Source organism: Centropristis striata, chromosome 5, assembly GCF_030273125.1.
Source record: "Centropristis striata isolate RG_2023a ecotype Rhode Island chromosome 5, C.striata_1.0, whole genome shotgun sequence".
NCBI lineage: Eukaryota > Metazoa > Chordata > Actinopteri > Perciformes > Serranidae > Centropristis > Centropristis striata.
Window position 1 is genome coordinate 16,553,370 of NC_081521.1, and position 27,216 is coordinate 16,580,585.

General features: G+C 38.4%; 1 protein-coding gene across 1 annotated transcript in view; it reads left to right on the forward strand.

Moving 5' to 3' along the window:
- cry3a (cryptochrome circadian regulator 3a) overlaps positions 1-27,216 on the forward strand; it is a 59,931-nt gene that overhangs the window by 4,505 nt on the left and 28,210 nt on the right. Inside the window, exons 3-7 of the mRNA XM_059332820.1 lie at positions 17,252-17,360; positions 17,540-17,682; positions 18,074-18,258; positions 20,523-20,611; positions 21,638-21,778. Coding sequence (XP_059188803.1) covers positions 17,252-17,360; positions 17,540-17,682; positions 18,074-18,258; positions 20,523-20,611; positions 21,638-21,778 — 667 coding nt within the window. The remainder of the gene's footprint in view (positions 1-17,251; positions 17,361-17,539; positions 17,683-18,073; positions 18,259-20,522; positions 20,612-21,637; positions 21,779-27,216) is intronic.

The window sequence follows — 27,216 nt, forward strand, 5'->3', positions numbered from 1 at the left end:
GAGATAACAAAAATGAGGAAAAGACGGAAACGCTCAAGAAGGTAAATATAGAAGAGAAAAAACTGCAGTAAAAATAAAATAAAGATATTAAACAGATACGTAAAATATAATATAACTGCCAAAAACTGTAGTTCCTCCGTTGTCCACTGGAGGCTTGCTCCGAAAGACTCAATCCCCATAGAGCCTTATGATAAAAGGCCCAAGTTTACAGCAGAAATAAAAAAATTAAAAAGTATTTTGGTCTTAATATTTCTCTGTTGATAATATCTGTATGGGGGTAGGGCTGTGCAATATGGACCAAAACTCATATCCTGATATATTTAGGCTGAATATCGATATATGATATATAAATACCGATATTTTTATTGCAAAGTGAGAGCAAATGTTCAGTCAAAGTCAAATCTGACATGTCACAAGCATTTTTATTGAAACCGTTTAAGTGAACTTAAATACTGTATAACTACAGGAGTACTTTTTTTTTTTTTAAAAAGCTCCATAAAGTGCACATTTAAATAAAAAAATATCTTAAATAAAATAGCCAATGAAAAAAAGTAGTTGATATATAGTTGAGTGTAAAGCACAAAGTGTCAGTTAGGGTGGGAGGGTCCAACAAACCCAGGACTTACCAGAACAGTCACAAAATACCTTTTTAAAAAAAGACACAAAATAACCAAATAAAGACAAAAAATTACCCAAAAGACACTAAATGAATTAAAAAACACACAAAATAACCAAAAAGTTAATGAAATGACCAAAAAAAGACACAAAATGACACATTTAAATAAAAAAATATCTTAAATTAAAATAGCCTATCAAATAAAATAGGCCAATCTTTTTCTGAAATCAATATTCTTATATTAGAAAAGAATAACGAATAAGGGCAGCACATAGATATAATAATAATGCGATATGGTCAAATTCCATATCACATTTAAAAATATATCTGTTTTTATATCGATATATCACCCAGCCCTGTTCGAGGTTGAATATCTATATTTCTATACAACTTAAATTAAATGAATGTCTGGCATCATGCTCTATGCAGTCTGTGGTCAATTAGCAAATGTTCATTAATAAATGTATTCCCCATATCAGCCGATAGGAATGATTTTTTCATGTTGGGCTCACAGCGCGTTTCCAGCGCCCCCAAGTGGACAAATAAATCAGTTATTGCAAGTTTAAAATATGTGCTTCCATTGTAATATTTACACCAACTTTCACTATGTATACAGATAAAAAAGGAAGAATAACTGGAGCTATAAGAATAGAAAAAGAAAAACTAAACTAGTGTAAAGTCTGTAGAGTTGTGGCTCTGAGTTAAGCATATTTTCCTCCTTTAGAACAGTAATGAGGGCAGAGGAGCTGGAGCTGTGTCTCACACATGATGAGGAGGTTTCTCTCTGAGCTGCAGTGCTGCAACACACAACATGATGTCAGCATTTATCCACTTATACAGCTTTATTTATTGTATCTGAGGATTTTAGATTGTAAAAGATGGAGGGAGATTTATGCTGATTGTCTGTCAAAAACCTCTGGATACTTTCAGCTTCATACTCTACTGCTCACTGGGTCAGGATTCAGATCAAAGACATCCAAAATACTTCTGGCTGCTCTTTTTACATTTCCTCTCTGTGTCCGTGTTTCACTGTAATATATAAAATCTATGTCATCTATAAGGCCTACAGCTCTATGTAATCAGCACAACTCAAACATGTCTTTGTCCAGAATATTATTCATTTTATTATATATTTTTTTATTATATTAAAATAAACAGAATATATATATATATATATATATATATATATATATATATACACACACACACACACACACTTTTCCAAGTCCCCACAAGCGTCATAAAAGTTTACTCCACATATTGAAGTATTGTTATGTTTCCAGCCTCTCCCGTCCTCTCCTCTCTGCTCTGTGTAAACAGCCTCTCCTGTCCTCTCCTCTCTGCTCTGTGTAAACAGCCTCTCCTGTCCTCTCCTCTCTGCTCTGTTTAAACAGCCTCTCCTGTCCTCTCCTCTCTGCTCTGTGTAAACAGATTTTCAGTGAATATTTGTCACATGACCGTTGGTCTCAGCAGAATCAGTCATGTCTTCACAGTGTCTCTGAGGAGCAGAATTTAATGTTTTTAACAGGATCTGATTAGTGCAAACACTTTATTTTAAAGGACACATGTAGAATAAAGAGATTCTGACACAAATATCAACATTTTAACACAAGTTTAATAACCAAAACGTTCATAACCCATGATCCGTTCGAAGACCGTTGGAAAGGAAAGTTCAAATTCTGATGATAATGCCAGTTTTTACAGCTTCTTTCTACAATAAACTTGTGTATTTCTTTGGTTAATTGTTTGTAACTATAAAAAGAAAAGACTTATTTTAAGTAGATTAAGATAAAATAGATCAGGGGTCAAAGCTCTGTCCTATGTGCCCTGCTCACACAGCCGCAGGGTGCCTTTTGTTTTAGCTCTGCTCACATAATCCCCATTACAGTGGCCAGGTCAGCAATTATACTTAGAACCTGTGAGCGGATAAATAGGTTAGAGCAGGAGGGGGGCTCAGAAGTAGGTTATTAGAATAGGTGTATGGGCGGCAGGGATAAATGTTGTGTAAATAGGCTCAGTGTGTGTATTGTTGTGTGTGTGTCTTGTAAGATATAGCTCGGCCCCTGGTGTGTGTGAGCTCACGTGAGTGCTGAGTCTGTTTGTAAGCTTCATATCTGCTCTGCAGGAGTTGAGTCGATACCGCTCAGCGTGCTTTACTCGCTGGCCCATTTCTGCTACGAGGAGCTGTCTGTAGTCCCGGACAGGAATAGTCAATATGAAGTCAGTGACCTCATGACATCCAGCTGATTGTTGAACTAAAAATATAAATACATTGGAGGCGGCGGGAACAAAGCAGGAAACACACATCAGTGACGCACATGTCTGTCTGTCACCAAACAGATTCCAAAACATAATTTATAGGTCAACTTCTTCTTCTCCTCATCACTGTCTGAATCCACAGGACTGTAAACAATCATCAGAACTATTCTAACTAGATCCTGTTAAAAACATTAAATTCTGCTCCTCAGAGACACTGTGAAGACATGATTGATTCTGCTGAGACCAACGGTCACGTGACAAATGTTCACTGAAAATCTGTTTACACAGAGCAGAGAGGAGAGGACAGGAGAAGCAGTTTACACAGAGCCGAGAGGAGAGGACAGGAGAGGCTGTTTACAAAGAGCAGAGAGGAGAGGACAGGAGAGGCTGTTTACACAGAGCCGAGAGGAGAGGACAGGAGAGGCTGGAAACATGACAATACTTATGTGGAGGAAACTGGTTTAAGTGATATAATATTTTTTTGTGGTAATTTTTTTTTTTTTTTACATTTTTGGTGGGATATTTTGTGTTTTTTGGTCTCTTTGTGTCTTTTTAGTAATTTTGTCTTCTTTTTTTTTTTGCATCTTTCTTGACACTTGGTACTTGGAAATATGTTTATGTATAACTTCCATTTTATTCACTTTGATTTCCTTTTTCCCCCTCTGATTTCTGTCATTCTAACTGTTATTCTGCACAAAGACATGTTTGAGTTGTTCTGATTGTGCTGATTCGACAGAGCTGCAGGACTTATAGATTATATAGATGCAGTGAAACACAAGGACACAGAGAGGAGAATGAAGAAAGAGCAAAATTCACCCTGAAACAGCTTATTGGGGTTCGGAGAGTTAAAGCGATGTTCATCTTAACTGCCTACACATCTCGTCATCATTTAAACCCAGCTCTCTACCTGAGAAGAGTTTCTGTGTTTGATGACTGTGTGTCTGCTTAGCGTCGTCAGGCTGTGATGGATGGCAGCTGGAGCAGCAGAGTGGACGTGGTTAAAGCATTCAGAAGTCATTCAGTCTGCAGCAGGAAGAATCATTCATCATCATCACTGTGCTGCTAAACGGCTTTTAGTTAGTCATTCATGTCGGTAAAGCTCTCAAGTCTTAAAAAAAAATCTCAACTCGGAAGAAAGGAACGCATCTGTGTTCACATTTTCTCTTGAATGGGGCAGAAAATTGCTGAATGTGTCCCAGTTATCATCAGGGCCGAGCAGTGACGCACACGCTGCAAGAACTCTGTCTGCAGGAGCTCACAAGCTGCATCCTGGGTCACAAGATGAAGCACAGAGGCCGCTTTTTAGGGATGTGCCATATCGCGTCGTTCATGATTATACCGGTATATTTTTTTCATGAGGAAAAAAAATGCATATCATGATATTGGCAACATTCCTACTTCTTGAGTTAGTAGTGTAAGGGTTATTAATTACCTAGACTGTGGTGGCCCACAAGAGTCTCATGTGGTGCACTAACGTCACATTTCAACCTACTGAAAGTATATTTACACTATTCATAATATAGTTATTTTGTGTTGTAATTATTAATTGAATAGGCAATGATTAAGATCAGTGTATATGATGGAATAGTGGCATTAGAAAGTGTGAGAGGCACCAAATGTGGGCTTTAATTGAAAAAAAATTCTCCATGGGGGGGCACACCCCCGGACCTTCCTAGCCAGCTATTAAACACTGTCTGGCTGCTCCATGTCCTGGTGGAAAGCATGTTGACTGTGAAAAATGTTGTGTGAGGTGTTTAGCTCTCAAAGTGCAGGAGATTGATTCATTTTACTTAAAAATATACAAAAATTTCTCTCGTGAGGAGGGCATTATTTGCTGATACTCAAGACCAAAGTAAAAAATTTGGTATTGGGCAACTTTTGAGACTTGCAATTTACATTACCTTTTAGATTTATGATTGATTTTTCATTTTTTAAAGTTATTTATACAGACTAAAAAAAGATCTGTTCTAACTTTTTGTAATATCATCAAGAATATCGTTATCACAAGAATACCCTGAAATATTGTAATGTTCTTTTAGGGCCGTATCGCCCAGCCCTACTGCTGATCACACACACACACACACACACACACACACACACACACACACACTCTTCATATCCACATCTCTCTGGTCGTCCCGTACAGGCAACAGCAGCTCACTCAGACACTAAAACCTGTCCAGCTGCTGGGACACCTGCAGGTCTGTGTGAGACAGACCATCATCCTATTAGGAGCCTTATTTTTACCTTAAACTGGGACTTAAAATGTCCCGCAGGTCTGCTGTGCTAGGATTAAAGCGCTCCATCCACCATCGTCTCATCTCATGAATGGAACAATGAGAATATTTCCTGTAGGATCAGTATTTACATCTTTAGAGCTGTTTTCTGAACTCTTTGCATTATTTCACATGTATCTCACAGTTACTGGAGGTGTTGTTGCTCCTCATGAGTATCCTGTTGTAACTATGGTAACTCAAACAAAACACTAAATGCACATATTTGTAGTTTCTCGTATTAGTCTTCAGTGCCTACACTTCCCATGATGCCACTCTCTAGAGTTAGACATCACTGCCTGGGGAAGTCTTTCAAACCCATAAAAACTATAAACTGATTACAATGTTTAATATCAGTGGAGTGGCTCATTAACATCTAACTGCACCTTTCCTTCATTCCTTTATCTTTTTTATTTAACCTTTATAGAACCAGATAAAAGACCAAAGAACAAACATTGACATACTTAGTGCAGAGCAATAAAGAGCAGGAGTTTAACGGCACAATTTAACAACACAGGCACTGATCAAAGGATTTACATTGTCTTTTCCCTAAGATGCTGCGGAAATCTTCCAATGAAACTAGTTCTGATAATCTCAGTTCAGACTGGAGGGCATCCAAGCCGAGGGGGCAGCGAAACTGAATTATTTTTTTCCTATTTCCCATTTTTCACAAAAGCGGGAACCAGGCCAAGAAGGGCCTTATTGGCCAAAGTCATCCAGTGTGAATGATGTCTTACAGTCAAGGGGGGCATGCCAGCTTTATCATACAGTTCACAGTGGTGGACAAGGCGACTACAACCAGTGATAAACCTCAGAGCCCAGTGATAGACCAGAGTCAAAGACTGTCGGCAGGTGGTTGAGGCACACATATCGCAATAATCCACAACAGGCAAAAAAGTAGCTGATATCAGGAGCTTCTGAGCTCTGAGGGAAAAACGTGACTTGTTTTGAAAATAAAAACCAAGCTTCACTTTTAATTTGGAGCTCAAATTTTTCCTGAAACATTCCTCTTTCTGTTTCTGTTTCTGTCTTACCTGCACGGAATATAAGAGGCAGATATTCAGATATTTGGAAGTTTTAAAACCCTGAAAATGCGAAAACTTAAAGAATCTACAGGTAACTCACTCACTCACTACTTTTTAATTCAACTTTGACCAGGACCGTATTTACACTTCCGATCCCAAGAGCTCAGTGCTGAATCAGTGTGACCATTTAGTGTCTGACCTCGTGTTCTGTGTTGTTGTGTCTGTGTTGTTGTTGTGTGATTATCTGATTATTTCACCTTCTAGCAGAAGTGGTGAGGAAGGAACAAAGCAGCTGTGAGGAGTTGTGTGATGAGTAAAATGGGTCAAACTGAGCAGGGGTTTGAAGAATGTCCTCTGAAGGTCAGATGTTATTGAAAATAGGGTCAATATGAGCAAAAGGTGAGGACAGGATAGGCTGTTTACACAGAGCAAAGAGGAGAGGACAGGAGAGGCTGGAAACATGACAATACTTCAACATTTACAATTTGCGGAGAAAACCGATTTTGGTCATCTTACATATTTTTTTTTGGTAATTCTGTGTCTTTTGATGTTTTGTCCTTTTTGTGGTCATTTTTACATGTTTTGTGTCCTTTTTTTATTTTTTTAAATGTTTAAATTTTTATTGATTGTTTTGTGGTCTCTTTTTGGTCTTTTCATTTTGTAACTTTTTTTTTTTACAACATTTCTGACACTTGGAAATGTGTTTATATACAAATACCATTTTGATCAATTTGATTTTCGTTTTTTTTATGATTTCTGTCATTCTAACTGTGTTATTCTGCACAAAGACATGTTTTGAGTTGTTCTGATTGTGCTGATTCCATTGAGCTGCAGGACTTATAGAGCAGAGTTTTGAAGAATGTCCTCTAAAGGTCAGATGTTATTGAAAAAAGGGTCAATATGAGCCAAAGGTTATCTAGTCTTTATCCCTTTTGAACGATTGCTTCAGCGTCTTGACCAAATCTTAAAACTTCCTGAGCCTTAAACAAGAAGATGGAGCATCTTCATTTCAAGGACATTTTCGTCTTCTTTTTTATTCCCCAAGTTAGTTTCTGGGGGGTGTAATGAGCAGCAGCCCACTGAGATTGAAGAGATTGAGCTCCGGAGCAAAACATCCAATAAAAACTGATGATAATCAATGGTTTTTCCTTCCAGAGGAAACTGCGTGGAGGAGATTTAGGTTAGTGTGTCACTGCATGAAACTTGTGAGTGGTTATGTGATCCTGACCTACTTAAGGAGAGGCGTTACCCAACGGACACGCTGCAGCCTCCAAAACACCGTCACAGCTTCACATTCACTCATTATCTGATCAAATATGCAGATTTCTATCAACCGTGACTGAGGTTACCAACTGCTCTTTTAGAAAGAAACCTGCTTTTGTTGCAGCAGCAGAAAGATTTTGAGTCGCGAGAGTTTTAGAAAATGTATGGTATAAGAAAGCTTTTCCTTTGACCTGTCAGTTCTTTAATGGTGATCTGTACTATGACTGCAGAGGGATGCATCTTTAGCAAACACTTCACACCACACATCTAAAGACATCACAGTCATGGAAAAAAGTTATTAGACCACCCTTTTTCTTCAATTTCTTGTTCATTTCATTGCCTGGTACAACTGAAGGTACATTTGTTTGGACAAATATAATGATAACAAGAAAAAAAAAAGCTGATAAGACTTTAATTTAAGAGCTGATATCTAGACATTTTCCATGGTTTTATTGATAATGATTTTGGTTATTATGAAGAAAACCATGGAAAATGTTGAGATATCAGCTCTTAAATTAAACTCTTATCAGCTATTTTTCTTGTTATCATTATATTTGTCCAAACAAATGTACCTTTAGTTGTACCAGCCATTAAAATGAACAAGAAATCGAAAAAAACCAATGGTCTAATAATTGTTTCCATGACTGTATGTCTCTATGGACTTTAGTGAGAGAAATGTCTTCACATGAAATATTGCATCTTTTCTGAGCATTTTATTGTTTAAAATTAGATTTCATTGCAAGTTTTAAGCCTTAAACTTCCAGAGAAAATGGTTTAAAAAGTTGACTTTCAGCTGTTGGTCACCATAGAAACAGGATTCTGTCTCAACTTGCTGCAGATGAAAACACAGTGAAGACAAACATTCGTCTCATATAATAATAATAATAATAATAATATATTTGTCTATCTACAGTACGACTTGACCTAAATGCAAGAACTTATCTAACTGCAGCATATTTTTAATATCCTCCTCGCTGCATGAATGAGCTCTTTGTGACAAACAGTTTCTGTTGTTTCATTTAGAAAAGGACTCCACTTCCCAGAAGCCTTGGTGCAGGCTGTGTGCTTATGAAAGCTCTGACATTGTTTCTGCAGCAGGTCAGACTGATGACGCTTTAAGAGGTCAAGACCGACTCTAGAGGGAAAAATATCAACCAAATACCAAATCGTTAATGAAATAATGATGTTTTTTAGCTGGTTTTGCGCCAATTTAACTCGGTGAAGTTTTTCTGAAGGCTGGTTTCATAACAAATTACCTTCTAAAAGCATATTATTATATAAGTTATGACATGTCTATGGTAATGGCTGACTGATGCCTGTTGTAAAACAAAACATCTAATACACAGATGTGGGAGATCTGTGCAGCAAACCACATTCAGAGAAAGTAGAAATAAAACAGGAACCACATCTGACACATCCACACCAAAACCAGTGATTGTCTCTCTCTCACTCACTCACACACACACACACACACACACACACACACACACACACTGTGGTTATTCAGCTAAGAGGGTGTGTTGTAGTGCTCTTCATGTGTGTGGTTGTTCTACCAGATGTAGGCCAGAGCAGTTACATAAGGACTGACGTGCACGCACACACGGCTGGGCAGGCAGGCGGCCAGGAACACTGAGAGGAAGTTGCTAACCCAGCAACAGACACACACACAGAGGAACAATCAAGCTCATAAAGTGGAAGCACACGCCAACGCTCACACAACCACAGTCATGTTTGGCCCCATGTCCACACACACTTTCATATAACAGCTGATAATTTGTCACAGTGATTTATTAACCATCTCTGATGCTTTATGTCCACTGAGATGGAAGGAGGGCAGCCATGTGAGTTTCTCAGCCATCTGTAGCCTGTTGGCTCAGTGAGAATTGATTTCATCGCGTCATCACAAAGTCCTGAATGCTTCATATTTTCTGGTCTGTCTTTGTACAACTGATTCCAAAAGAGTTTTGGACTTTGGAAAAACGTAATAATAACAGAATGCAATGTAATTTTTCACCTATATTTAATTAAATAGGGTGTAAAGACAAGATATTTACTGTGCAAAAACATAAACTTGTGTTTTGCAAATACAGTCGTGGAAAAAAAAATATATAATATATTATACGTCTCTGGCGCCGCTCCAGGTGGCAGCCTGTAGCCGCAGCTCCCGTCATGTATTGTAACTTTTGCTTAATTGTTGGTTTTTATTCCTTTTGGTGTGTTTTTTATCTATTACATCTTGTTCACAAACGTTGTGACAATGGCTGGACTAAGTTTTTCTACCATTCTCCGCGTTCTTCTGTTACTTTTTCTACTCTTTGTAACAGAGAACCTCGCCGGTAATTATGAGGGCATTGTTTACATGCGCGAACAGCTGATTGCGCTGTGTGAGCCTCTACTGCTGCCCGGAGACAGACTTGCGGTCCCGCAGGAGTTGCGGAGGAGACGCCGGGGTTGCAGGTCTGGAGCCTTGCGGAGGGAGAGAAGGAGGAAACATAAACCAGCAGTCCCAGCGATTATTATGGGAAACGTGAGGTCTGTGGTAAATAAGATGGACGAGCTCTCGGCGCTGGTGAAGACCCAGAGGGAATACCGTGAGTGTAGCGTTTTTTGCTTCAGTGAAACTTGGCTGCACTCACATATCCCGGATAGCAGCGTTGATGTTCCTGGCTACAGTTTGGTTCGAGGTGACAGAGACTGTTCCAAAAGTGGGAAGAAGAAAGGTGGCGGGCTTGCACTTTATGTGAGTGAGAGGTGGTGTAACCCCGGGCACGTCAGCGTGAAGGAACGGCTCTGTACCGCGGACATTGAACTGCTGGCTGTGGGAATGCGACCGTATTATTTGCCGAGGGAGTTCACGTCCACCATGTTTATTGCTGTCTACATCCCCCCATCAGCTAATGCAGCAGTGGCCTGTGAAGTCATCAGCACTGTCACTGCTAAACTACAGACTGAACACCCGGATGCATTCATGGTTATTACAGGAGATTTTAATCATGCCTCTCTGGGCAAGACATTAAATAACTTCCATCAATATGTTGACTGCCCCACCAGAGACAATAAGACGCTGGATCTTGTTAGAAAAATTGCATGAGGAAACCTTGAAAATTGATAATCTGTCACCGACAGAAAAAATCTGTCACCAACAGAAAAAACCTCACCATTTTTCTGCGCATTCTTTGACGGGGAAATGAAGAGCTGGAGAACGTCCAAGTTTCTCAGTTTAACAAAAGTTTTATTACAATACGTCAAAAAATGTGCACTTTACAGAGATCTCCGGGTTCAAAATTAACTCATGTCCCTGAATACAAACAGACGTGTTTCAGTTCGTGAAGTCTGAACCACGACTCCCTCCCTGGACTCCATTAAAATACTAACATTTGTTTACAAAACATGCTGGTCGATTTCTTCCAGGAAGTCCCGCCTTCTTGATCCGCTCATTCGCCAGTCTTCTTTCATACCGTCACACATCAGGCCACCTGGGCAATACAATCACTGCTTCCCATAACAAAGCCTTGTGGCCTGCTAACAAACTTGTTAGCACAAACATTTTTCCTTGTTATGACTTACAGAGATTCTCACACGGGATTTTCATTCGGCCTTCTGTGGTCTCCCCTCTCCAGACACACATACACCCACACACACACACACACACACACACTCACAAACGTACATACACACACACACACTCACAAATGCACATACACACACAGCAAAAACTGTGTATCAATATATCTGGATGTCATTCTTTGTGATTTATAGAATCTTAATCAGTTTAAGCAAATGGAATATATGTAATTAAAGTAATCATAGTTTTCTACATCAATATTAACACACAAACACAATCAATGTATCAAATCATATTGTCTGACTTAATATAAATGCATAGAGATATTTATTACAGTCAAGGTTTGACCTTTGATAGTGACCTGCGTCACTCACAGAGAACAGAGACAGACCACAGAGAAGCAGAAAATAAAACCATTTACCTATATAGAAAATAATCAATTATTTTAACAATTTCCTGTATGCTAACACCATGGATGCATATGAGGCAACAGCCCCCCCCCCCCCCCCCCCCCCCCCCCCCCTCGGCAGGTCGGACCACAACTTGGTCATGTTGACCCCAAAGTATGTTCCTCTTGTGAAAAGGCAGCCTGTGAACACCAGGACGGTGAGGAGGTGGACACATGAGGCCTCTGAGGCACTGCAGGACTGCTTTGGGTTGACAGACTGGGATGTACTCTGTGAGCCTTATGGGGAGGACATTGATAACATGACTGACTGCATCACAGAGTACATTAAATTTTGTGAGGACACCACTATGCCAGCCCGGACCGTACGCTGCTTCTCAAACAACAAACCCTGGATTACCAGTGACCTGAAGGCACTTCTGAACAAGAAGAAGAGGGCTTTCATGTCTGGAGACAGAGAGGAGCAGAGGAGAGTGCAGCATGAACTCAGGGAGATGCTGAGGACATGCAAGGACAACTACAGGAGGAAGCTGGAGGCCAAACTCCAACAGAACAGTGTGAGGGATGTGTGGACAGGAATGAAACACATCACAGGGATGAAGGGGAAGGACAGGCAGTTGTCAGGGAGCCTGGACAGAGCAAACCAGTTTAACAACTTTTTTAACAGGTTTAGCTCACCGCCTGCCACCCCTTCTACTCCCCCTGCCCCCCACACATCCACACTGTCCCTAATGGCTCCCCCCTCCCCCCAGCATTCTCCAGTGCAGCACCTCTCCATCTGCCCCCCCTCCTTCTCCTCCCACACTGCTGACATCTGCACCAACCCCCCCTCAGCGGTGACTACAGGCCAGGTACAGAGGCAGCTGGAAAGACTCCATCAGCGTAAAGCTGCAGGTCCTGATGGTATCGCACCCAGGATCCTGAAGACCTGCGCCAGCCAGCTGTCTCCTGTACTGAGACATCTGTACAACCTGAGTCTGAGTCAGGAGAAAGTCCCGCTGCTGTGGAAGACCTCCTGCTTGGTCCCAGTCCCCAAGAAGTCAAGACCATCTGACCCAGCTGACTACAGACCTGTCGCCCTCACATCTCATGTGATGAAGGTCCTGGAGAGACTGGTCTTGGCCCAGCTGAGGCCACAGGTGAGGACGTTTCTGGACCCCTTGCAATTTGCCTACCAGCCCCATTTAGGAGTCGACGATGCTGTCATCTACCTGCTGCAACGAGCCCATATGCATCTGGATGGTGGAGGAAGCACTGTGAGGATCACATTCTTTGATTTCTCCAGTGCTTTCAACACCATTCAACCTCTGCTGTTGGGTGAGAAGCTGCGGGGGATGGGTGTCGACGACTCTAGGATCTCCTGGATTACTGACTACTTGACAGGCAGGCCACAGTTTGTCCGTCTGGGCAGTGTCCTGTCTGATGTGGTGGTCAGTGATACAGGAGCTCCGCAGGGAACTGTGCTTTCTCCCTTCCTCTTCACCTTATACACCACTGACTTTCAGTACAACTCTGAGTCATGCCACCTGCAGAAGTTTTCTGATGACTCAGCTGTTGTCGGGTGTATAAGAGAGGGAGAGGAGGGTGAGTACAGGACACTGGTGGACAGATTTGTAGAGTGGTCCGAACAGAATCACCTGAAGCTGAACGTCACCAAGACCAGAGAGATGGTGATTGACTTCAGGAGGAAGAAGATGCTTCCACAGCCACTTCAGATCAGGGGGGAGGTGGTGGAGGAGGTGGAGGACTACAAATACCTTGGAGTGGTGATCGGCAACAGACTGGACTGGAAATCTAACACAGAGGCTGTGTACAAGAAGGGGCTGATTAGACTCTATTTCCTGAGGAAGCTGAGATCCTTCAATGTGTGCAGCAAGATGTTGGAGATCTTTTACCAGTCTGTTGTTGCCAGCGCCATTTTCTTTGCTGCTGTGTGTTGGGGCAGCAGCATCAGAGCCAGCGACACCAACAGACTTGATAAGATTATCAAGAAGGCTGGCTCTGTACTTGGTCTCAGGCTGGAGACTTTTGGGACTGTGGTGGAGAGGAGAACACTGAACAAACTGCTGTCCATCATGGACAATGATCAGCACCCTCTCCATCACACAGTAGAAAGACAGCGGAGCACCTTCTCTCACAGGCTGCTCCAGCTCCGCTGTCATAGGGACAGATATAAAAAATCTTTCCTGCCACATGCCATCACACTGTACAATAACAAATAATAGTCTGGTTCATTACATACTGTCTATGCACTTCATGTGTTTTTATGCACACTGTTCATTGCACCTTATTTGTTTCATAGCACCAACATTTTTATACTGTATATTCATATTTATTCTGCACTGGAATTCTATTCTACTCCTTCTTTAGACACTGTATATTTTATTGTATTTTTATATTTTATTGCTTGAAGTATGCCTAGGTTGTTCTTTTTACTTAATTGTGTTGTTATTGTCTCTGTGTGTAATACTGCTGCTACACTGTAATTTCCCAGCTTGGGATAAATAAAGTATATCTATCTATCTATCTATCTATCTATTAGACCTTTTTTTCTTCATTTTCTTGTTCATTTTAATGCCTGGTACAACTAAAGATACATTTGTTTGGACAAATATAATAACAACAAAAACAGCTGATTAGAGTTTAATTTAAGAGCTGATATCTAGACATTTTCTATGGTTTTCTGGATAATGATTTTGGTTATTATCAAGAAAACCATGGAAAATGTCTAGATATCAGCTCTGCCTCCGACCTGCTCATCCTCAGATGGAGCTGCAGAGCCGCTGGCGCTGATCGCTACAGACTAAGACCAGACTCAGAGCAGACAGCCAAACGAACGTTCTGTGCCATTCAGTTCTCTCCTGTCTGACCCTGTTAGCCCGATCATTAGACCAGAGGAGGCTCACTCACTCAAAGGCAAAGCTGCATCTGCTCCCAATCCGCACACAGACGGTCAGAGCCGGGTGGCAAGGTCGAGCACGCTCAGAGCCGCCAAGCTCACAGCACAGGGCGCCGTTACACAAGGAATCTCACTGAGCTTCTGAAGGTTCTCATGCACTGCAAAAGAGGGGTGTTTAACAACAAGATAAAAACTCTTAATATGAGGGAAATTATCTTGTTGCATGAACAGATAATAACTAAGAAATTAACTCTTACAACAAGATAAATTATCTTACACTTCTAAATCTAAGGTTGTTTTTTTATCTTGGTAAAAACCAAATATTTTGCAGTGTGAGAAAGTATTATGTGTGGATTAATACACCGATACACAAGACTTGCGTGTACTGTTTAAAGTTTAAATGGAGTCTCTAGGTGAAATTATGCCGGAGAAGTAGACGTTTGAAAATCTCCAATTATTGTTCTTTTTCGCTAATTTTTTTTTGGCCGTCCCATTCACTTCAATGCAAAATTTGAGGCAGTTTTTCCCTAAACGACTTACATCGTGAAAAATTCATATTCCGCAGAGAAAAGTAATAGCACACCGATACCCATCAAACCTCATGTTTTGATATATCATTTGTTCTTGTAGCCCCGTGGCCCTAATAAGTGAATGTTGGAAATATTTGGGTTAATTAAAACGCTACTAAACATATAACAAAGGTCAAGTTCTTTAGGGACATTTTAACCCTCTGAAAAACTTTGTTTTCTTTAGAATTTCGTAAAAAAAACTGACTTTATTGTCAGAGTTTGAACTTGTTTGTGTGTTTTGGTATTGTCTTTTTTTTGGTAATTTTATGTATTTTTCCGTAATTTTAGCTAGTCTTTTTTTATATATTTTTTTTTTTACATCTTCAGACTTTTTTGGGCTTGTGTCTTTTTTTTGTCACTTTGAGTCTTTCTTTTTGGTCTTTTGATATTATTAGATCGCTTTTTGCTTTTTCTGTGTCTTCTTTTGGTCTGTTTTGATAGTTTTAGATCTTTTTTTGGTTATTTTACTTTTTTTTTGGTAATTTTGTCTTTTTTTTAATTGCATTCATGACACTTTGGCACTTGGAAATGTGTTTATATATTAATTCCATTGTATTCACTTTGATTTTCTTTTTTTTCTGATTTCTGTCATTCTAACTGTGTTATTCTGCACTAAGACATGTTTGAGTTGTTCTGATTGTGCTGAGACAGAAAGTGGAGGTGCGTCGTGTGTTTGGTCCTGCTCTGCTGGCTCCGCCTCACATGTGCGCTCCTCCGTCCTGCTCCAGTTCTGAGTCTTGGTTATTGTTGTTCCCTGATCCCCGAGGGATTACATGACCTCTGATGGATCAACATTAATAACTGATATGATTTTACTTGCTTTGAATCCATGGTGATAGATCCGTGGCGATTAATTAACCGACCCGTGTCTGCAGCTTTAATGACAGTACACACACACACACACACACACACACACACACACACACACACACACACACACACACACATTCTGGCAGCACTGGTTGGAAACCTGCCTGCAGAGTTTTTCCAACTTTTTCTGTTTACACAGAGCAGAGGAGAAGACAGGAGAGGCTGTTAACACAGAGCAGAGAGGAGAGGACAGGAGAGGCTGGAGACATAACAACACTTCAATGTGTACAATATGTGTAGAAAACTGGTGTAGGTTTTAATGGTAATTTTGTGTGTATATATATATATATATATATATATATACACACACATTTTTGGGGGATATTTTTAGTTTTTTGGTCTCTGTGTCTTTTTTGATATTTTTTTAGATCTTTTTTATGTCTTTTTTTGGTAATTTTCCTTTTTGGGGGGGTAATTTTGTGACTTTTTTTTTTTTTTTTTACAACTAACTACTTTTAACTGTGTTATTCTGCACAAAGACATGTTTGAATTGTTCTGATTGTGCTGATTCCATAGAGCTGCAGGACTTACAGATTTATATAGATTTTATATATTGCAGTGAAAAACAAGGACACAGAGAATGTAGAAAGAGCAACAAAAAAACAAAAACCCTTCAACCAGAGGGTTAGCACATCTTTTTTTGGACCTCTTTGATCTAAATCTTGACTAATGAAGCAGCAGAGAATGAAGCTGAAGCTCTTTGGGCTTCAGAAGGTTAAACATCAGAAGCTGTGATTGGTCCGTTTTGATTGCATTCAGAAGTTTGCGTCACAAACGACCTTCAGGCCACCAGTCAGAAACAGAAACACACTTCAATAAATTGTTGTACATGCATCACTGACTGAATGATGCCGAGTCGTGACTGTTTCAGGGGTTGCGCCAATAGCACCATAGATGACTCATGTGACTCTTTTTTGGTGGATGCATTCAAGCTGTGTGTCCAGCAGAGAGGGGAATCTGTCCTCACTGGGTGGTTGTATGCCTCATCCAGCATCCCTCCACACACACACACACACACACACACACACACACACACATACACACACACACAGAGTAACCAAAGGCAGAGTGGCAGGACTGAATAATATTAACATCATGTGCAATACCATTTTCAACACCACAGACTATATTATGGTCATTATCATGTGCAATATATCTGTATATATTACATGCCATGTCACCTGCACTCTACACACTTTACTCCTTTTGACGCTTTAATTTTTTATTTTTCTATTATATTTATAGTCATATTTATATTATATATTGTTACTGTTATTGTTACCTATTTTGTTCATTGTTTTTCTTATTTTGGTTGTTTTTGTGACTTTGGAGCAATCTAGAACAAGAATTGTCTTTGGGATTAATGAAGTTCTATCTTATCTGATCTTATCTTAGGACAACATAACCATTCTTAGTGATTTATAGTGATCTAGAAAAGGTTGAAGAGTGAAATCAGCAGTAATAATCTGCATTAATGTGTTCCTCCTCTCTGTCGTCTCTCTGCAGGTTTCTTCTTCAGTGTCTGGAGGATCTTGACGCCAACCTACGAAAACTCAACTCCCGCCTTTTTGTCATCAGGGGCCAACCAGCCAATGTGTTCCCACGCCTCTTCAAGGTCAGCACAGACTCAAAACTGTTACTGTTTTCAGCTGCTTAAATGTTCATAAGTCCACATTTTTCTCTTTTTCATTTAATTGCAAATGAAATTTGCCCCCCCCCCCCCCCCCCCCCCCCCCCGTCTCTCTCTCTCTCTCTCTGTCTCTCTCTCTCTCTGTCTCTGTCTCTGTCTCTCAGGAGTGGAAGATCTCTCGTCTGACCTTTGAATATGACTCGGAGCCTTTTGGGAAAGAGAGAGACGCTGCCATTAAGAAGCTGGCCATGGAGGCCGGAGTGGAGGTCACCGTCAAGACTTCACACACACTCTACGACCTGGACAAGTGAGGACACACACACACACACACAGACTTAAAAACAAACATGATTTTTGTTTTTTCGTTTTAGTGAGTATATTGTCGCACAACCAGATTATTAATATTATTTTCTATACATGTACTTAAATATCCCATAACTAACTAACACACATTGCACCTTTCTTTTTTTAATAATTTATATTTAAATTATATACATTAGAAGCTATTTCACTATAAAAGGTGATTAAAATGAATAATAATTTTCTCTTTAAATCAAACCATCTTCTGTGAGAGGTGGTGTTGACTTCTGTGTCTGTAAAAATCTCTTTTATTTAACTTTCATTTTTGCTGAATAGTAAATGATTTAGATTAAACCCTGCCACTCCCTGTCTCTGTCTCTGTCTCCGTCCCTCCTCAGGATCATCGAGCTGAACGGTGGTCAGCCTCCTCTCACCTACAAGCGTTTCCAGACTCTGATCAGCCGTCTGGATCCTCCAGAGATGCCCGTTGAGACGCTGTCGGACGCTCTGATGGGTCGCTGCGTCACCCCCATCTCTGATGACCACGGAGACAAGTACGGCGTCCCGTCCCTGGAGGAGCTGGGTGAGAAGACAAACACACACTTCTGCACTTAGACTGAGTTTAGACCTGGATAGAAGCCTTCTGTGTGTGGGATTTTCCTCTCTGCATGCCTGCAGAGAGGAAAAATAGAAATATTCCTAAAAACACTGTGAACATGCTAGATGCAGATAAACTCTGCAACAGTGGGGGATAATAATGTAAATGGACATAAAGAAGCTTGAAGGAAAACCTCAGTATCTTTCAACCATGTTTTTCCATGTTTTTGTGGCTAAGGGACAAACAACAGTTTTAGAAATAGGTCCAGTATTAAAGAGATTTTCATCAGACATTTTGCATCCACAATGTACCTCGACTAAAAAAGCTTGTATAAGTCAGTGCTGTCCTCCAACTAAAGACGTTTAATCGACCACACTGAAAATCACATTCTCTACACAGAAATGAGCAAAAGCAGCACTTCAGATAAACTTTAAAGAGAAGAGACATGTGTCCAGTAGCGGGCAGCACAAGTTTAAATGTCTGACCTCATTATAGAAAATAATAAACCCTCCATTTCTGCAATATTTCCTCAAATTTTGAATGACTTGAAGCTTCTGTGACAAAGTGATAAACTCCAGATTGATTGTCTTATATTGAGACCAAACTTCTTAAAACTTCAGTGTTTAAATTTGAATGCAGCATTACTAATTTTGGGGTTGGTGTTTAAAACAGGGATTAAACTAGTGAATGCATTCTTTGCCTGAAATCTGACAAAATATTTCAAAACAAAGTCTGATGAATAAGACTAATATAACTTTATTAGCTCTCCCGTAACAGTGGACCCAGGTTCTCTATTTAAAAGTAGATCTGATCTAATTCCTCACTATTGGATCAGCCAGATGTCTGTTTTCCATTGACAAAAGGTCAACAGTCGGTTCATTCATTGAGCTGCTCTCTGGCTCTCTGGCCACCTGCTGCCTCCACCTGCAAATAAATCAGTTATTTAAGGTGTTAGCTCTGTTAATAGATGTCTGCAGATGTCTGTAAAGGTTTGATTCCACACAAGCTGTTATTTGTCTCCTTAATGAACCTGCTCACATGTTAACCCTCTTATTCACTCAGCCACGCAACATGTCTCGTTTCCATTCACAGAAAGCATATTCTCATTCACACGTTGCTCACACAGCTGCACACACTTTAACTTTCTGAGACACCTATGCGATTTCTAAGAGTTAAGCAGATACAGTAATTCATATGCAATATATAAATCTCTATAAATCTATAAGTCCTGCAGCTCTATAGAATGAGCACAATCAGAACAACTCAAAAATGTCTTTATGCAGAATAACACAGTTAGAATGACAGAAATCAGAAAAAATGCAAGTTAAAAATTGGAATTAAATATTTGAATATTTGTCACGTGACCGTTGGTCTCAGCAGAGTCAATCATGTCTTCACAGTGACTCTGAGGAGCAGAATTTAAATGTTTTTAACAGAAGTTTTGGTCACTTTGTATAACGGAAACTTTAGTAAGATGATTAATTTAAGTACCGTTGGAAACTTCAAACTGTGATGATAATTTCTGTTTTTATAGTTTCTTTCTACGTTTAACAGTGTTTTTTTGTTGATTTAAAAAAAAAAAAAAAAAAAAAAAGAAGAAAACGTTTCAATCCCGGCATCATGATGATGAACAATCTATAATATAGAAAGTCACTTCATCCATAAAACAAAATGTGAACAGTACAATTTCTTGAAATAAAATAACAAATAATACACAACAAATAAAGTGAGGGAAAACCGCGTCATGTGGGAAACCTCATGTTGTTAAGTTTTGTTTCTCAGCAGGTGTTCAGATATTATGCAACAGCTGCCCAAGTTATGATTTATTTATAGGATAAGATATTTATCCCTCAGTTGTCACAGCAGCTTAAGATTCAGACAAAGGAGTCACACAGAATATTTAAGCACATTTTCATATATATTATATATACATGCATAAAGAGTTATTTATTTATAGGGTATATGCAAAAGTATAAAATGTGCTGCTTAGTGATATAATATAATTGTATAATGATAATAATATAATATTTTCTATGGTCAGATGTATACAAAGGGTGCAAATTTGTGTTGATAAATTAAAAATAAGCCAAAAGAGAAGTAGTTCCTCTCTAACTGAAACATTTGTCAATGCATCCTTTTCAACTCGATGCTCATGGTGCTTTGTGGGAAATATCCTGCTGAGGAAAATAAATACTGCAGTTGTTTTAGTTTAAAGACATGCAGAAAGTGATCCAGTGGATTGTTTGCAGGCTTTGACACAGAGGGCCTGCCCACCGCCGTGTGGCCCGGAGGAGAGACCGAGGCTCTGACAAGGATAGAGCGCCATCTGGAGAGAAAGGTCGGTACTGCACCTGCTCAGGTTCATCACAGAAAATGTAAATGAAACACACTGACTGATCATTACAAACTTTACCGTATCAGCTGTTTATATACCCTCTGAACCCCAGCAAGCTTTTTCAGAGCATTTTATTGCTCCTGTCATATTCTCCTCTCTGTGTTCTTGTGTTTCACTGCAATATATAAAATCTATATAAATCTATAAGTCCTGCAGCTCATTGTTCATTTTTTTTTCTTATATTATCCTATACTTTGGTTGTTTTTGTAACTTGGAGAATTCTGGAACAATAATTTCATCGGGATTAATAAAATCTTATAACACAGCTAGAATTAATTTTTTGTTAAAATTGGAAAATTTAATCTTAAAGTGCTCACAAGTGCTACTCATGATGGATTTACAAGTTTCACAGATTTTTTTCTCTTTTTCTCAGCCAAGTCATTCATGACTTCAAGCTCAGAATTTTATGTTTTTTTAAAGGATCTGATTTTTCCAAACTGTTTTTTTTTTTTTGATTCTCACAATAATTCTGAATTGTTTAAATGTTGTGGGATTCAGTATTTTTCTCGAAGGGTAAAATCCTCAGACCACTTTAAGATACAAAAACTCTCCACTGAAATATATTTTGATGCATTTTTTAGTTAGGAATTGCCTTTTTTTTAATTATTTACTGTGATGGGGAAAACCTGATGTTTCTTACACTCTTCAGACCGTCACATTTTAATGACATTTAGAATCAGAATTAAGAGTCGTTTTTATTGCCAAGTAAGTTTTTTACATACAAGAAATTTTCTGCACCACGTGTTGGTGCATAAGGAAAAAGTACATATATATATATATATATATATATATATATTTATTAAGGCAAGTACAGTGAGTCAAAAACAGCAGCTTAAATTAAAAAAGTCAACATATAAAACAGTTAATATTAACATGAAATCATGATATAATATTCTGAAACTGATTCACTGCTTTTCTGTTTTATTAATGCTTCCCTCCATTAACCCTCTAAGTCTGGTCTGTTTCCAGGCGTGGGTGGCGAACTTCGAGCGACCCAGAATGAACGCCAACTCCCTGCTGGCGAGCCCGACCGGCCTCAGCCCGTACCTGCGCTTCGGCTGCCTCTCCTGCCGCCTTTTCTACTTCAAGCTCACCGACCTCTACCGCAAGGTCAGTCAGTCCTCTGCTGCTGCTGCTCTCTGAGTGAAGCTGCTTCATACCAACTCTCAGTCAACCCATCAATCAGACTTTATTTCCATTGCACTTCTCATACAAGAGAAATGTAACACAAAGTGCTTCACATGAAAAAAGGAAAAATAATAATATTAAAAATAATAAAACATAGAAAACAAGCAAACACCCTCCATCCCATTATAAACAAAGCAGAAACTGAGGAAGCTCCATCTCAACGTGGAGCAGTGAGGAAACACTGGAGGCAGCTTAGAAATGAATTAGATAAAATAAATAAAAATAAAGTAAGGTAAGATAAAATAAAAAACAAAAGTAAATAATAATTTTTTTTTTCAACAATATTTTTTTATTGAAGTGCATATCAAACTTTATGTCAAATATACAAACATTTTCATTTATATCCCCTCGAACATACATTCATTCACACAGACAAAGAAAATGAGTAAATAAAATGGACAGTGACAACAAACATCAATCTAATGCAAAATAAGTACTAAAAAAAAAAAGACTAAAATGGAGCAAAATAAGTAAATAAATAAATAAAAATAAAATAAAAGGCAGGATCATTTCATAACCTATTGTTCAGTCAGTGTTATCCGTTCCATTGGTCAAAAATGACATAAATGATTCCCAAATCCAAGCAAACTCCTCCTGTTTACCTTTAACAATGTATGTCAATCTCTCCAGTCCAAGACACGTCATCAACTCCTTCTTCCATATTGCCATTGATGGTGGTTCTACATTTTTCCAATATAGAGCAATCACTCTCCTTGCATGGAGAAGTCCAAAGTCGATCATTTTTGATTTCCTCGTTGTTCTGATGGAGTCCTTGGGGTATATTCCGAGGATACAGACTGTTGATGTCAATGGAATGCTGCACTCAACCATCCGTGACAAACATTTAACAACATTTCCCCAAAATACCAAAATCTTAGAGCATTCCCATAGGCAGTGAATCAGAGTTCCCTTTTCAGTCAGACATTTAACACAAACATCAGGAATGTTAGGAGAGATATGATGAAGTTTTGCAGGTGTAATATAAACCCTCATTAACCACTTATACTGAATCAGTTTTAATCTTGTGTTAATTGAATTATTTTGTGCTTTTAGACATGCTCTCCCCCAGTCTTCTTCACTAATATCTTCTTGTGTGTCTGTTCTCCAAGCATTTAATTTATCTAATGCCGATTCTGTCGAGTAATCCACTAAAAGGTTATAGAATCTAGATATGTGTTTTTTACCATTCAAATTATTAATCACTGTTTCCTCAATAATCGATAGCGGGGGTGTGGCCATGAATGTCTCATGTTTTGATGATATAAAACTTCTTAATTGCAAATATTTGAAAAAATGTTTTTGGGGAACTCCATACTTATGAGAAAGTTGATCAAAACTGAGAAGAGTACCTTCAAAATAAAGGTCCGAAACGGTCCCAATTCCCTTCTCTGCCCATAATTTGAACCCCCCATCCAATCCACCAGGCCTGAATTGTCTGTTGCCCCAGATAGGAGTAAATTGTGACAAAATTATTGTTTCATCAACAAAATTATGTACAGCATACCATACTGATATTGTATTTTTAACAAAGGGGTTTCTTGTCTGTTTTTTCAGTGTCTTAATATCCGAGGAATATAAATACTGCTTTATGGGCAAATCTGACACTGATTTTCGTTCAATATTTACCCAAGCAGGTGGTGTGGATGAAGAAAAATAGTACAATGCAGAACTTAATTGGGTAGCCCAATAATACCATTTCAGGTTTGGGACCCGAAGTCCTCCCCTTTCATAGGGTAAAAATAATAACTTGAGCCGGAGTCTACCCTTTCTTTTGTTCCAAATGAACTGGCCAAATATATTATCAATTTTTTTATGGAAGTCACTTGGTAATGGAAGCGGGAGTGCTTGGAAAAGATATATAAATTTGGGTATAATAGACATTTTAATAAGGTTTATGCGACCAATCATTGATATCGGCAAATTAGACCACCGGTCCAACTTTTCTGTCACTTCGTCTACCAGCGGGTTATAGTTTGTAGGGACAATATCGCCAAGTTTTGGGGTAATCTTAATACCCAGATATTTGAATCCATCTTGTGTGGCCATAAATGGTGTATTTATTTTAGGATTGCGTCTTTCTTCTTCATTTAGAAATAACAGTACCGACTTAGATTTGTTTATTCTGTATCCAGAAAACTCACCAAAATTTTCAAGTAAAGTAATCAAATTTGGAATACTACTCCTCAGGTTCGTTAAGAAAAAAATAATATCATCCGCATATAGTGCTATATGATGCTCTATGTCCCAAATCCTGATGCCAGATATATTCCTACGTGTCCTAACTGCGATCGCAAGAGGTTCTATTGCTAATGTGAAAAGCAGAGGAGACAAAGGGCAGCCTTGCCTAGTTGAGCGTTGTAAATGGAAAGGTTTAGAAATTGTATTATTAGTCAATATTTCTGCTCTTGGGTCTGTGTACAGTAATTTAATCCATTTGAGAAATGTTTCTCCTAGACCATATCTAGGGAGTAGATCAAAAAGGTATTTCCATTCTATTCTATCGAATGCTTGACTGGCATCAACTGATAACATTGCAGTGTCTTGGGTATTATTTTTCTCAAACAGTACATTTAAAACTCTCCTGATGTTATGGAAGCCTTGCCGTTGTAATACAAAACCATTCTGATCATTACTGACCAGTTGAGGAAGATATTGTTCTAATCTTTTAGAGAGAGCTTTGCATAATATTTTTGTATCGCATCCCATTAAACTAATGGGCCTGAAAGATGAACAACTGATTGGCGATTTGTCAGGTTTTAGTATCACAGTTATCATAGCTAATCTTAACGATGGTGGAAGAGTTCCTGTTTGATATGATTCGTTAAACATTTCTAATAAAGGTTGCGCGAGTTTCTGTTTAAACTTCTTATAAAATTCTATAGGTATCCCGTCAGGGCCCGGTGCTTTCCCAGTGTTCATACTGCTCATGGCGTCATAAAGATCCTTAACTGTTAATTCCTTGTCCAGTACTTCCTTTTCATCTTCAGATAGGCTCTGGAACTGTAGCTGATCGAGAAATGCCTGTTGTTGTGTAGCTCCTGCATATTCTGATTTGTATAATAATTCATAAAAGTTTCTGAAGGTAGCATTAATTTCAATTGGGTCTGTTGTTAAATCTCCTGACATTGTCTTTATACTGTTAATTGTTCTTTCGGCCTGCATTTTCTTAACCCGCCAAGCCAGTAATTTGCTTGGTTTTTCACCCTGATCATAGTATGCTTGCTTTGTCCATAAGAGGGTTTTAGCAACTTTGTCAGTAGATAGTTTATTGTATTGAGCTCTCATTACTGTTAATTGGTGCTGTTTGTCCTCGTCATTATTCTCGCAAAGATCCATTTCTAGTGTTTTAATCTGTCTTTCCAATGTTTCTATTTCCTTTTTTTGTTGTCTAGTCTTTGAGCTTGTATATTTAATCATTTCCCCCCTTATATATGCTTTGAATGCTTCCCATCTTACACTGGCAGTTGTTTCATCTGTATTTAGCAGGAAATAGTTATCTATGCAGGCTCCTATGAATTTAAGAAAGGATGGATCTTGTAACCAATATACCTGAAACCTCCATCTCGGGGAATGATGGGCAAATACGCCTAAGCATATTTCCATTGAAGCAGCTGCATGATCACTAATCACTATGCTGTCATACCAACAGTTTGTGACATTAATAAGCAGTTCAACAGATATTAGGAAATAATCTATACGTGAATACGTTTTATAAGTAGAAGAATGACAGGAAAATTCCTTTTTGTTTGGATTTTTCTCCCTCCATACATCAACTAGTTTCAGATCTTTTATGAATTCAGTCAGCTTTCTCCTTGTCTGTACGTGTGAGGTATCAGTACCAGTGAGTCGATCCATTACTGGGTCTAACGTACAATTAAAGTCGCCCCCAAAAATATAGAGACCTTCTAAGGTGGACACAGTCAACATTAATTTTTCAAAAAAGGACGGTATGTCCTCGTTAGGACCATAGATATTAATTAGGTTAACCTTACGTGACATAATGTTTCCCTGTGCAATCACATATCTTCCAGTTGGATCTTGAATAGTTTGAGTAATTTGGAATGGAACTGATTTGTGTACAAGGATAGCAACACCTCGAGCATAATTATTATAAGAAGAATAAATCACTTGGCCCGGCCATCTTTTTTTCAGACAAGGTATGTCAGAGGCTATCAGATGGGTTTCTTGTAAGAAAACAATTTTAGACCTGAGATGTTTCAGCCTATTTATAACTTGTTTCAATTTAGTCAATTTTCTAAGCCCCCTAATGTTCCAACTGGTGATCTTGATTTCAGAATTATTCACAGACATAGTGTTTTGCCATTGATAACATCTTCTGATATCCTAATGAGGTTAGAAATGTTAATGATTCTGCCAAAACCATACACAAAAATTTTACACACACTGGAGGGGAAAAGAAAACCTGCAAAAACAACTAGAACAGTGATAACCAAAACGTGAAAAAGTCCCATCCCACTCCCTAGCATTTCCGTTGAAATGCTTTATCACCCTCCCTTTAATAAACCAACTATGGGAGATGCTGATCCACAAATGCTGAGGAGCAGCTAGTCCACGTGCCTTTGACCCTGGACAGAACAGCCATAAGTCCAAACAACCATGTCTTCTATGTGAACATTAACCCCTTTCTCTATTCTCAGTTAAAGCCAATTCTGTTCGTAAAAAATAATAATAATAATAAAAATTAAAATAATTTAAAAAAAACAACAAAAAAAACAAAAAAAACAAAAAACATATGTATATATATATATATATATATATATATATATATATACACACACATACATACACACACACATACACATATACACACACAACAATAATAAAATTAAAAATAATAATTAAGATAAATAAAAAATAAATATTATATATATATATATACATATATATATATATACACATACACCTACATACACATACACACACACACACATATATATACATACATGTACACATACATACATACATACATACACATACACACATACATACATATACACATACATACACACATACATTAACTAATAATAATAATAATAATAATAAATTATTATTATTAATAATAATAATAAAAAAATAAAAAATAAAAATAAATAAAATAAAAAAGAATAATAAATGAGATTGCGTTAAACAATGCTTTACCAGAAGTAACGTTGGCTTATTTGTTGCACCACAGAAAATAATGCAATAAAATAATTTTTATCACATTCCCTTATTTGAAATTCTGACCCTGTCTAAAAGTTTTAACCATTCCTTATCTATTTAGGAAACATTTAGCAACACTATAACAAAAAAAAAAAACAGTCTTTATCAGTCTCTGTGCATCGTTTATAATACCGGGT